Source organism: Octopus bimaculoides, chromosome 1 (genome assembly GCF_046866305.1).
Source record: "Octopus bimaculoides isolate indiv1 chromosome 1, ASM4686630v1, whole genome shotgun sequence".
Classification (NCBI taxonomy): domain Eukaryota; kingdom Metazoa; phylum Mollusca; class Cephalopoda; order Octopoda; family Octopodidae; genus Octopus; species Octopus bimaculoides.
The window spans coordinates 114,514,082-114,528,425 of NC_142928.1; the positions used below are offsets into that span (position 1 = coordinate 114,514,082).

At 42.0% G+C, this 14,344-nt stretch overlaps 1 protein-coding gene across 1 annotated transcript in view; it reads left to right on the forward strand.

Annotated features, from left to right (window-relative positions):
- LOC106876453 (dynein beta chain, ciliary) overlaps nt 1-14,344 on the forward strand; it is an 855,334-nt gene that overhangs the window by 670,525 nt on the left and 170,465 nt on the right. The window contains exon 41 of the mRNA XM_089350837.1: nt 6,313-6,670. Within this exon, the coding sequence (XP_089206963.1) occupies nt 6,313-6,670 (358 nt within the window). The remainder of the gene's footprint in view (nt 1-6,312; nt 6,671-14,344) is intronic.

Here is a 14,344-nt window from a genome sequence, read left to right on the forward strand (position 1 = left end):
GTTTGAAAATATACAACAATAGCATCTACTCACCATATGTCAGATGGGCAAGACTGTAGTGGTGCTGAATAGTTGAATCAGAACACGTGTCTCGTCAAGATGTTGTGTAAAATGACCTGTTGCTTTAGAATAGTTTGTATTTGATGTAAAATGTAATGGTGTAAAATATAATGGTGAGAGAGAGGATGTATGTATTTAGTTTTATCAACTGTTTAAGTTTTGCTATTTTATGTAAATTGTAATGGTGTGTAAGAGATAGTTACTTCTTCATGTAATTATTTTAATGCATTTGTTTCATTGATCGTCGTTATGATTACATTTGTTGTTGTATGAAATGATATGTTGCTTGGTTTTCAAATGGTATCTTGCGATAATGTTGCCGATGTAGTAAACTGTAATGGTGAGAGAGGAGATGGAAGGGGGAGATGTATCATGTACGTCGGATGTAGAAGATGAGGCTGCTGTACTGACGAAGTGAGTGAAATAGAACTGAGTGGAGTGCAGGTGTTGGTGAAGTGTGAAGTAATTGCAGGGAACCGCCTAAAAATGTAAATCTCGTCATAAAAGCATTGTTGACTCTTTGAGAGTCGTATGGAATTGAAATACTAACCTGTCCATCGTCCTCTGACTGATGCTTGCCCAATGGGTGTTGGTGAGTAACAACAGGTGATTTTTGAGCAGGATCTGATTTGTAATGAAATTTTGTAACGCCGCGAGAATCAGCCTTCTTACGGCTGATATTTGGGAGTGTCAAGTGCACTGCAATAAATATGAACCTACACCTACTTAGAAATTACTGACAAAAAGTAAGAAATTAAAAAAATTGTTTAAATTAATAAAACTAGAAATCGAAGTAATCCTATAAAACCTCCTTGTACACAATATTTTTTGTTTTTCCTTGTGGAACGAACGCGAAAGCATCACTCTTGCTGCCCACACGTGAGCAGCCAACATAAAGCTGACCATGAGAGAAACACGGCTCCCCTAAATGTATTCCCGCGACAGACAGTGTTTGCCCCTGTGCTTTGTTAAGTGACATTGCAAAGCATGGCCTCACTGGAAACTGGGACCTCCGAAATGTGAAAGGTAGGTCTGCTCCTGATGGGAAAAGATGCATTCTGGGTATGAGGACAACGTTGCCTCGACTGCACCCTTTGATTATCATGGCCTCAATCAGATTGGGAGATAAGGACTTATTGATTAAACGTGTGCCATTGCATTGTTTAGACACAACCAAATTTCGAATGAGCATTATGGGGGCACCAACTTTAAGTTTGAGAATGTGTGGGGGTAGTCCAGGGGGCTCAAAGGAATTTAGTACTTCTATTGGATAGTTGATGGCGTCCTCAGGGTCAGGAGTTGTATCAATAGACTTATATATATAGCCATCCCCAGGAATGATTTTTAGCATTTGATCATTAATATGGTTAACAGATGTATTCTTCGGGGCCAGAATAGCCCTTTGGCCAATCCAATCCATATTCTGATAATTTGCTTGGAGATCTGGGAAAACTGCATCAGTGAAATCAGAAGGCATATTAACAATGGTACAAAGTGAATCAATGGCAATATTACCCTTTTCATCGCAGGGAGTTTTGGCTTTGTCAAGTGCAATGAGGGTGTGAGAAAATTCTGCTGATGCTACGTCACCTCGCTTATGAGCCCGCATGTTAGTGTGAAGTTTGAGAGTCTTCACCAGAGGCCACAATGTGGATGACTTAAGACATGCACGTACTGTATCAGCTCTATCTCCTTGGGAATAACTAGCAGTGTTTGCCTGAAGTCCCCTGAAAGAAGTGTTATGCCTCCCATGGGAACTGTAGAGTCTTTGATGTCTCTCAGAGATCTATCTAGTGCCTCAAGAGCACCTCTGTGAGCCATTGTACATTCATCCCAAACGATAAGCTTGCATCTTCTGAACACTTCTGCCTGATCGGAGCTGTTACTGATGCTGCAAATTGGTGTGTCAGTTTTCACTAAGTCAAGTGGGAGCTTGAAAGTGGAGTGAGCTGTCCTGCCACCTGGCAACAAAGTAGCCGCAATTCCAGATGATGCCACAGCTCAGGCAATGCCTTGTGTTCACCTAATCTCAGCCAATATTAATTTTGTGACAAAAGTTTTGCCAGTTCCCGCAGGAGCGTCAAGGAAGAAAATCTCCCCCAGCTTTGTCCCGGACAGAATTAATAACAGAGTTGTAAGTGAACTTCTGATCTGGAAGGAGCTTTGGCTCATTGTTCGTTATGTACTGGGCAAGTTTGTCAACATTATAACATGTCTCATGCAGCAAATCAGAAGACAGTGTGTTTGGGCGTTCCCGGTTTGTTGAAGGTAGGCCATACACTGCCAATGCACTCCCGCCCATATTGAGAACAGTATCTTCGATTTCAAGCAGCACTCTGTTGTAAATGAGGTCATTGTACTGGACGTTGATTGATGGATTTAGCAAGTGAGCTTGATGCAAGAAATCTTCAGACATGTAATTTTTGTAGGTCAACCATAAAGAGGCGGGATCACCCAAGTTGCACCATAGGAGTAGAATAGCGAAAAGCGATCTTAGGCTTTTAGAGGATTTTAACAAAACACCCTCCACCATAATAGCAGCCCATTGTGAATCATCCTCCAAAAGTCCACGCCTGAAGCAGGCTTTGCGGAAAGTGTCACATAATACACCGTCAACAGTTCTTATGTCTTGAAAGCTTTGTGGGCCAAAAACGTCACGAAGGAGAAGGCGAAGGTTAAAACACTCATGCTGGTTGGGAGGTACAGTGTACACTCTTCCTAGACAACTGTTACACTTGACATCGGGATGTCCTTGAACATCCTAACCTGACTTCCTACGCACCCAAGTGTTCTTTGACCACACATGGTAGGACGAGACCTGAGGGTATAAAAGTGTTTTGGCAAATTTGTCAATTTGGCAAAGCCTAAAAAACCCAGTCAAAGTTGTTTCTTTTGGATTGGCCGCCAATTGAGCAGCAGTCTGTTCAGTAAAATAAGTCTGCTGGCCGTTTTCCAAATGAACTGCTAGTTGTATGATGGCGGGGTTCCTTTGGTGAAGCGGAAACCCGAATATCTGCCAAAAAGCTTCACCACTGCTGATATATCGACCTGCCAAGTAGTGCGACAATTCGTCCATGCTATTGTCCTTTTGAAGGCCGAATATGGCAGCGTCTGAACCCTTGTTAATATATTTACATATGTACTTAATTGATTTTACTGAATGACAGAACTCCACATTTATATGAGCGTTGAAAAGTTTCATCAGTAATGGACAGTATGGGATCACCCATCTATTATCAACTTGATGACCCCGTAAAGTTATAGTGAATCCCCCATTCTCAGGCCGCCTTCATCTGTACAGTGGATATCCATTGCCAGTGGTCTGGGTCTCATCCACGAACCTTTTTGGGTATCGTTTAGTGCACACATGGTCTTTGTGGCATGAGGAAAAGTTTTGAAAACCGGGACCGCACGGACCATGCACCATGTGTGCCTTGACAATGTCGTACAGCTGTCGGTCAACAGTGGGGTTGGGGATTTCTGCTGTGATGATGTCATCTATAAGTATAGGGTCTATTTTGGTGACCAACTAAACCAAAATGTGCGCATGTAGCAACCCTCACTTCTGCCACTTAACAGTATACATGTGGTACTGAACAGGCCCAAAAACCTACCCTTTTTTTGATCAAATTAATTAGCCTAGTCAGCTTCTGCTTGAAAACCCTGGCAATAAGATCATGCTGATGACAGTACTGCTGGTGTGGGAGAAGTTCCCACGTTACCTCAACCCATTTCAGGTTACATGTAAACGTGATGAATAAATCGGGGCGCTCATAGTGCCGAGTGAAAGTCATAGCATCTTGTGTTCGCTTGTGCCTGTACAGTGCCTCCGCCCCTGGATAGGTTGAGGGGAGAATGCATATTTTGCCGATGTTCCTTGGGTTAGCATCATTACTGATGCCATCACGCAAATGGATGTAGGAGTCTGATCGCAGCTTCTTCTGATTCAATCTAATGAAGCACAGTCTCTCTGACTCCATCTTTGCAGCCATGTCAACTGCAAACTGGTGAAACAGTTCCCATGACCTGTGCAGGGTGCTAAAATCATTAGGCCTCGTCATGAAGCTTTACAAGTAGAAATCCATACATGAAACAGTTTTGGATGTCGCAGCAGTGGGCTTGTTTGGTTTGCTTTGTTCCAACCGTTTGGAAGATCTGGAAGCAGCAGTAGCCGCAGCGTTTTTAGCCAGTCAATTGGCCGCTTGTTGCTGGCCCTCTGAAGCCCTGGAAGCAGCAGTAGCAGCAGCGTTTGTATCCAGGTGAGTCGCCGTTTTTTCCGGGCCCTCTGTAGCCCTGGAAGTAGCAGCATATGAAGCCATTTTGGCTAGGCGAGGGTGTGGTGTTGCAAACTTTCAGCAGCTTGGCATTTCGCTGAACATAAGGTGGCGTGTGAAAGTCTAGAAACAGTTTGCTCTGAGGACTCATTTGCTCTTTAGCACCAGTGCTGAGGCGGTATGGTGACTGAGGCGCCTTTTTTTTTTTTTTTTCGGTAGCATTTCATGTGCCGAAGATTTTATGAAAGTTACTTGTAGAGAGAAAGTGACTAGGAAAGTATGCGTGAAATTGAAGTGGGAAAGGGTGATAAGAAACGGACAATAAATAAATAGACAGGTGTTTGTATGTATGTGATTAAATGTGTTTTTCAAAAAACTCACAGTTTGAGTTTTCCTAGTGTTTCTGTTTCCTTTTTTGTTTAATATTTTGTTGGATCGTTCGTAAAGGTTCATAATAGAAAGTAGCAGTTAAAACGAAATTCAAGAAACTCACAGTTTGTATGGACAGTAAATGTGGACACCGTTTGTATTGAATAAATGTTTGACTGCGAATGTTAAAGTTACATGGTATTAAGTAAATGTGTTTTAAAAAAGATTTTGAAGAAATTCACAGTTTGTATTGAATAAATGTTTTAGTGTCAAAGTGAAAGTTACTTGTATTTACATAGGATTGGCAGTATATTTGTTTATTTTACTCTCAGTGTTTCTCAGTGTTGTACTTGTAGACCCAACTCTTGTCACTGGTGATGATCCTCAATATGAAAGATGGGTCAGCAGCAGCACACTGACAGAAATCTTGAAAGACTTTGATGCAATGTTCTTTCTGCTCAGTGGTCAGCAGGTGGGGTACAGACTTGACAGAGACATGCCACATGTTCAATTCAGACATTAGGATTGCCTGCACAGACCCATACGACAGACCAACAACATGAGCAATGTTGTTAATTGTCCTCCGACAATCCTCCATGCACAAACTGATGAATTTTCTCCACATTTCCAGGGGTGATGCTCATGGCAGGTCATCCAGATCGTTCATCATTTTCCAGGGACGTTCTTCCAGTTTTGAAGCACTCTTCATGAGCTTGCCGAAACATGTTCAATCTCTCTGTAGCACACTTCCTAAGTTGGTTCTTTGTTCCAACTTCCTGTCCATGACAAAATAGCAGACTACAGCATACACGTGACCACGAAAACACAAATTTCACAACTTGTGAAGTAAACTCAGAAATGTCACTCAGCACACTGCTTAATGAATGTCACTGCTAAGTCACTGAGCACACAACCGTGTGCTGCCATTTGTTGGCACACTACAGAACTTGTCCAGCAACGTTTTGATACCACCTTGTTTATAAACTGACCCTCTTCAAACACAACTGGAACAGATCAAAGGGAAATAATAAATATCTTAGTTAAATGTTTGCTCCAGTTATTATTGATGCAGCCAACAAAATATATCTTCATTGACCAGCTCATCCCTATAACAACATCAAAAGTAGAAAATTACATTTTTTTGAGAATTAGATACATTGGCATCAGATTTTACATATGTTTATAAGTCTATTTATCTCTATAGGTTTATATTTATATTTTGTCTGGGTCTTTATGGTTTTACATATGTCCAGTTATCTAATTTATATATTTTTTTGTACTTGTATGTATCTGTTTAAATATGTCTTAACATATATTTGTATGTATTTCTGTATCTCTGTAATAATTATATGTATGTTAATTATGTACCTATGTGAGCACACATGTTTATCTAAATCTGCATATTTCTCACCCTCAAACCATATTGCATTCCAAAATAAACATACACTTCAAATTAATAACTCAAAGGAAGCTATAAAATGTTACATAAGCAACTCTGAGTGCATTGCTTCTTATAGCAGAAACAGCTGTAAGCAAATGAAGTTGATTACATAATTCTTGTTCCCTCGTCATTCAATAGTTAATATATTTACACTATTCACTTTAACAGGACTGTGATGCAGCTGCACTAATGGCGAACCCTCTAATATTTAGTCATTTTGCTACTGGAATTGGTGAACCAAAATACATGCCTGTTTCTGACTGGTCTAGCTTACGAAAAATCTTGAATGATGCCCTGGCTAATTACAATGAATTGAATGCTGCTATGAATCTGGTACTGTTTGAAGATGCCATGATACATGTCTGTCGAATCAATCGTATCCTTGAGATGCCACAGGGCAATGCTTTGCTTATTGGAGTTGGTGGTAGTGGAAAACAGAGCTTGTCAAAACTGGCTTCTTTCATCAGTAATTTAGAAGTGTTTCAGATCACTTTAAGAAAAGGCTACTCTCATGCAGACCTAAAAGGTAACTAATTTCATTCATTAATTTTATTATTCTTATTTTCATTCAACTTCATTGATTCTAAACTTATTTGGAAAAATGAAGGTTAACTTTGGTCATTTCATACTGTAGTTTCTATGCAGTAGCATTGTTTGTTATAGGTTTCCAACAAGCCAATTTATGAATCAGTACTTTTCTGACAATAAGACAGTAAGAGAGTGTCTATTCTGACAATAAGAGAGTGTCTAAAACAGTATATAAATATCTGATAGGACTTTATTAATAAAGCACTATTTTTACATTTTTATGAATTCTGCAAAATGCGAGCTTTCTTTTCAGGTACATGACGCTGCTGTTCCCCACCCCAGGGTCTCACGAGCCCATACCTCCCACATCCTCAGGGTTGGTACTTTCAACGTTGGCACACTGAAAGGTAGGTCTGGTGAGATTGTTGAGATGCTTGAACAGAGATGTGTCGATATCTGCTGCCTCCAAGAAGTAAGGTGGAGAGGAGGTTCGGCTAGGTTCCTCATAGGCAAAGAACACAGGTACAAGATTTTCTAGGCAGGGAACACAGACGGGGTCGGGGGCGTGGGTATACTTCTTGTGGAGAAATGGGTGGATAAGGTAATCGAGGTAGTCAGAGTATGCGATAGAATACTTAAGATTAGATTAGTCCTTCATCATGGGTTAGCAACCATTATCTCAACCTATGCCCCTCAGCTGGGGCTACCTGATGGACAGAAAGCCTGATTTTATGACACCCTCTTGCAGACTACCTCATTGAAGAATGACAGGGACTTTTTCTTTGTGGCTGGTGACTTCAATGGACATGTTGGACAACATGAAGGGGGCTTCCATGGCGTACATGGAGGCTATGGTTTTGGTTCCTGCAATGAGAAGGGAACCAGGCTGCTGGAGTTCTGTGATGCAAATGACCTTATGGTTTGCAATACTAACTTCAGGAAATCTGCCAGTCACCTCATCACCTATTGTTCTGAGAGACACACTAGCCAAATTGACTACATCCTTGCCAGGAAAAGGGAAAGATGGCTGCTTATAAATGCCAAAACATTCCCAGGCGAAGAATGTACCCCACAACATAGACTAGTAGTTAGTGACTTCAGGATCAGGGCTAAGTGGTTGCCCAGAAGATGACCAGCGTGGAGGAGAAGGGTCTGGAAGCTTAAAGATCCTGTGAATGGACAGAGATTTAGAGACTTATTACTTGAAGCTTTTGACGAAATAGAAGGGGAAGTAGCTTCACACGATGTAGAAGACAACTGGAGGTTTCTACGGGACAACCTGCTGAGGGCTACTGACCAGATCTGTGGATGGTGCGAAGTCCCCTCTTGACCCAAAATAACGTGGTGGTGGAACAATGTTGTTGACAGGGGTATTGGATAAAAGAAACAGGCTTGGAAGGACTGGAAGTACGGTGGTAGCAGGGTATTCTTTCAGACTGCCAGAAGGGAAGCTAGGCGACAGGTCTATTTAGCCAGAGGGGAAGCAGATAAGAAAAAAATTGCCAATGTTCTGCGCCATGAGGACCAAGGACTTGAGGTTTTTCTTGTTGCAAGACAGTGTGTGAGAGAGAATCGTGATGTCGTAGGAGAGAAATTTGTCCACATGGATGATGGTACACTTGCACTAAACGAGGCTGCAAAGAGAGTGGTTTGGAGACACCACTACGAAAGGTTGCTCAATAAAGAGAATGAATGGGAGAAAGAGAGTCTGCCGTATGTCAAACCAACAGAGGGACCAGCTATCCGAGTTGACAGTAACATGGTGGATAAAGCAATTAAAAGTATGAAGACAGGGAAAGCCCCCAGCCCTTCAGGAATCACTGCAGAAATGCTCAAAATATCTGGCCATGTTGGCTATAGTCTAGTCACCCGTATAGTTAACCAGGTGATACACGAAGGAGTCATACCCAATGACTGGTGTAGCAGCACCATAGTCAACTACTACAAAGGTAAAGGTGACACTTTAGATACAAATAATTACAGAGGTATCAAGCTACTGGATCAGGTAATGAAAGTCACGGAGAGGGTCATAGCCCAAGTAATTAGGGAGAGAGTCAATTTAGATGAGATGCAGTTTGGGTTCATTCCAGGAAAAAGTACCACTGATGCTATATTTCTGGTAAGACAGCTCCAGGAGAAATAACTAGCCAGGGATAAACCTCTGTACCTGGCTTTCGTTAACATGGAGAAAGCCCTTGACAGGGTCCCCCGATCCCTTATCTGGTGGTCAATGAGGAAACTAGAGATAGAAGAATGGTTAGTGAGAGCTGTGAAAGCCATGTACAGAGACGCTGTCAGTAAGGTGAGAGTTGGCAATGAGTACAGTGAAGAATTCCACGTAGAGGTAGGGGTCCACCAAGGTTCTGTCCTCAGCCCCCTCCTATTTATCATAGTCCTCCTGGCAGTAACACAGGAATTCAAGACAGGATGCTCCTGGGAGCTCCTCTATGCTGATGACCTTGCGCTAATTGCTGAGTCACTATCAGAACCAGATGAGAAGTTTCAGGTGTGGAAGCAAGGACTAAAATCGATGGACCTTAGAGTCAACCTAGCTAAAACCAAAGTCCTAATAAGTAGGAAGGTAGATAAAACACAAATCCCTTCAGGTAGATGGCCCTGCTCGATCTGTAGAAAAGGCGTAGGTAGAAACTCTATAAGATGTACCCAGTGTAAGCTATGGATCATAAGAGGTGCAGCAATATCAAAGGAAGGTTAACTAGGAAGTTAGTTTTTGTATGTGGCAGATGTTCAGGTGCAAGAAACACTGAAAATGGGCAGAAAACAACTTCTGCCACATTCCAGGGAGAAAAACTAGATGTAGTTGATAGCTTCTGTTATCTAGGTGACCGAGTTAGTAGTAGGGGAGGGTGCGCTGAAAGTGTAGCTGCTAGAATAAGAATAGCCTAGGCAAAGTTCAGAGAGTTCTTACCTCTGCTGTTGACAAAGGGCTCTCACTCAGAGTAAAAGGCAGACTGTATGACGCATGTATACTAACAGCCATGCTACATGGCAGTGAAACATGGGCCATGACTGCTGAGGACATGCATAAGCACGCAAGGAATGAAGCCAGTAATGCTCCAATGGATATGTATTGTCAGTGTGCATACTCGACAGAGTGTAAGTACCTTGAGAGAAAAGTTGAACCTAAGAAGCATCAGTTGTGGTGTGCAAGAGAGACGATTGCACTGGTATGATCATGTGGCAAGAATGGATGAGGATAGCTGTGTGAAAAAGTGCCACACCCTAGTGGTTGAGGAAACCTGTGGAAGAGGCAGGCCCAAGAAGACCTGGGATGAGGTGGTGAAGCACAACCTTCGAACATTAGGCCTCACCGAGGTAATGACTTGTGACTGAGACCTTTGGAAATATGCTGTGTGTGAAAAGACCCAGCAAGCCAAGTGAGACCATAATCCAAGGCCTCTGCCAGGGATGTAGCCATCCCACTTATGCATACCTTTCCTTCATTGGACACTAAACTCGGCTTGCGAAGACCTGTTGGTGCAAGGGAAATCGAAATCGTGATGGCACCTGTACCAGTGGAGCACTTAGAGCACCGTCCAAGCATGATCATTGCCAGAGCAGCTGTCTGGCTTCCGTGCCAGTGGCACGTAAATGGCACCATTTGAGCGTGATCATTACCAGCGTTGCCCTACTGACACTTGTGCTGGTGGCACATGAAAAAACATTCGAGTGAGGTTGTTGCCAGTGCTGCTGGACTGCTCCCGTGCAGGTGGCATGTAAAATACACCATTTTGAGTGTGGCCATTGCCAGTACTGTGTGACTGGCCCTCATGCCGCTGGCACATAAAAGCACCCACTACACTCTCGGAGTGGTTGGCGTTAGGAAGGGCATCCAGCTGTAGAGACTCTGCCAAATCAGATTGGAGCCTGGTGTAGCCATCTGATTCGCCAGTCCTCAGTCAAATCGTCCAACCCATGCTATCATGGAAGGCGGAAGTTAAACAATGATGATGATAGTCTGTATTCCGGTATACATCAGCAAAAGCGAAAAACACATACCAGCATACATACATTCAGATATATATATATGTTTGTATGTGTATATGCATTTATTATCATCATTATCATCATTATTGTTTAACATCTGGTTTCCATGCTGGCATGGGCCATGACTACAATTTCCCTCAGTTCAACAGGTCTTCACAAGCTCGGTATATTGTCCGACAATTGAAGGGTATTTTTAAATGGGTTAGTTATGTTACACTGGCATAGGCCACAATTGCAATCTCACTTGGCTTGCTGGATCTTCTCAAGCACAGCATATCGCCAAAGGTCTTGGTCACACACACACACACACATACATATATATGTATATATATATATATATATATATATATATATATATATATATATATATATATATATATATATATATATATATATATATATATAATCATCATCATTTGATGTCCAGCTTCCATTTTTAACATGCAATGTTTGACGAGCCAGAGGATTGTGTCATACACCAGTGACTATTTTGACATAGTTTCTAATGCCAACCACTTTACAGAGTACAAAGTGCTTTTTTTCTTGGTACTAGTACTACTGATGATCACCTTGTAACTTACAAGGCTAAAGCCCTAAATTATATTCTATAATTCAGGGAGAACAGAAGAGAGAGTAGGTAATGATTGTAAACAAAGAGATGAGGGGTGATAAGCAGAGAAGATGAAGAGTATTACAGGAAATAAGAAAGAGAGAAGGGGATTAGTGACCAGGTTGAGAAAAAGGGAGGGTGACAATTGTAAAGGTGATATGTGTCTGTTTATATACACAGGGTGAGTCACAAAAATGTATGGAATTTTGAATTTTTAAATTCTTTTATTTAAATGTAAGTCTTTCCAACTTGGTCAGCCATGAATCTGAGCAAGAAACTACAGTTAGGCAGTAAGTGATGACCAATGTAATGAACACATTGGCTACCTTCACCCTCCCTTTCAGGGAAAGCAGCTGCCCAGACCAGGTCTTGGCTCTGTGGTCTACCCTGCTCGAAACCACAGGACTGTTCTTGTCTACCTGGAGATTTGGGCCAAACCAGACTACTAGCAACTCAACCAGGCTCTGTCTGGAAGCATCGACTTGCCCCTCCAGGTGCCAAGTTGCAAGCTGACTGACTTATCCCAATTACTCTTTGCTCCTGCCACCATCTTGTAAACCTCAATGGCCTCGCCTACCCTCTGTAGGTGTTCCATTTTGGTCACGATGATGGCGATGTTATCCACATAAGCTGAAACTGACTTTTCACTGCCTGGTCCTGTCAAGATACCACTCAACTTTCGCAGTAACAGCTCAAGAGCCATCACATACAAAAGTGGTGAGAGTGGATACCCTTGATGAACTGAGCGCTTGATACAGAATGGTTTTTTACAAAAAACTGTTCACCCGAATGATCGAGTTGATGTTATCATACAAATGAATTATCCACCTAAGGAAGCCAAGACCTAGGCTGAACTGTGCAAGAACAGACACCAGGTAATGATGGTTAACCCTATCGAATGCCTTAGCTTGGTCTAAATGGACCACTGCTAGAATTATTCTCAAACCCCTCTAAGGTGTAACGTAGAAGGTGAAGATTGTCCTGAATGGTTCTGCTGGAAAAAGGTGGGTGAAGTGCTTCTGAAAGGCCTCACACATCTCCTCAGGTTTGTTTATCAACTTACCTTGATGGTTCACCAAAGATCGTACTGTGGAATCATTTACACATTGGACTTCCACCACTCGGGCCCATCCAGTGGCTCTGATTCCTTCGCAACCCACTGCATGTAGTCTAGCCCTGACAATGCACCTGATGTGCTTGGCTTCAAGGTACTGCTTTAAGTTCCAGTCTCTTTACCTTCACCTGGGTTGCACTGCCAGACCTCATGGCTTCCTCTAAAGCCTTAACTAAACCCTGTTCCTGCCTACATTCACTAGCCACTAAACCTATGCTATATCTAATAGACTCGAATTTAATGGCTCGTTTTAGGGCATACCACCATTCGTTATTAATGATGGCTCCTGTTAACGCCCCCTGTATTAACAATTTAACCCGCTTTCTGTACTCCTCAATCTCCGAAAGGGATGTATTGAGTTTCTAGTAGCCATATCCTTGACTATATACCTTATCTATGTTCAACTCACAAGTGACCAACTTATGATCACTGTAGCTGACTGGATAAAACTCTGAACACTTAGCTATATTCCTATCAGCTTTTCTAATTAAAATCTTATCTATGTATGACCTGGAAGACCCGTCGCCACTTGACCATGTCCACATTGGAGTGTTCAGGTGTTCCATCCTATATGGAACTGGTAGCTGAAAACGACTTAGCAGTTCCCGGAAGCCAATATTACTTCTCCTATCTGTTCTCGAGCCAACACAATCTACACATGCATCGCAGATTGTGTTATAGTCTCCTAACAAAGCTAGTGAATATGACATACACAGAAACTTCTCTAGGTCACAAAAATACTCACTTTGACCAAAATTGGGTGCATAAATTGCAACCAGTCTGATCGTCTTACCACAACTGAATGTCAAGCCCATAACAACCAGAAAAAATCAACCTTTTCTTTGAAACCCAGTTTCTTTTTAACAGGACCAACACCCCACCCCTGTCCGCCAGTCGACCTAGAGAAATGAATTTCTCGTAGCTGCTCTGCAACGGGGGTAGATCTCTTGGCTCCTTTAACCAGGTTTCAGTTGCTACAATAACATCCAAATTCCATGACCTGATGTCATTTAGGAAGCACCCTTGCTTCCAACTCGATGACAGGCCACACACATTTAAACAAACATGAACTGACATAAGAGTCTTACCTTTTATTCAGTAGAGGTAAGTGAAGTGGTCTACACCTCTTCTTTTTTCTGGGCTCGTGGGATTGGAGGAGGTGGGCCCTGAAAGATTGAAGGTGAAAAAACTTTTTCATATAGGGCCTATCTCTTTTCTATAGGTATTGGCTAGGATATTATAACTTGTACGGTCTATTCGATAAATGTTATAGTTTATATATGAATTGGATAAATCCTCCATTCATTTGGCAGTCTTAATAATCTGCAATTCACTTATTAATCTATTATTGTCTGTTTCTACCGCTACTGGGTTATCTTCTTCTGTCTTTTTCTTTCTCAAGGCTTTTTTCTTGGGTATCTTGTCAGCTGCTTTTGTTGGGGAGGTTGGGTGAATTTTTCTTTTTCCATTTTTCTCCCCTTGGTTGCTGCTTCTGCCTTCTATTTTTTCTCTTCCTAACCCTAACCCTAACCCTAACCCTAACCCTAATACATATAAAATACAGTATAATTCATGTTGGTGACACTAGTAGAGGGAAACAAAAACCAACAAATGTAGTGGAAGTGACTAACAGTCAGAGACACTTGTAGCGAGACAGAAAAGATCTGTTGTGTTGTAACTTAGTTCAGTTGTGCTTTGGCAGACTCCAGTCAATCAGAGCTGGAAGCATAATAATACAAGTCACAACTTCTGCCCAGCAGTATTCTTTTACTCTTTTACTTGTTTCAGTCTTTTGACTGTGGTCATGCTGGAGCACCTCCTTTAGTCGAGCAAATCGACCCCAGGACTTATTCTTTGGAAGCCTAGTACTTATTCTATCGGTCTCTTTTGCTGAACCTATAAGTTACAGGGACGTAAACACACCAGCATCGGTTGTCAAG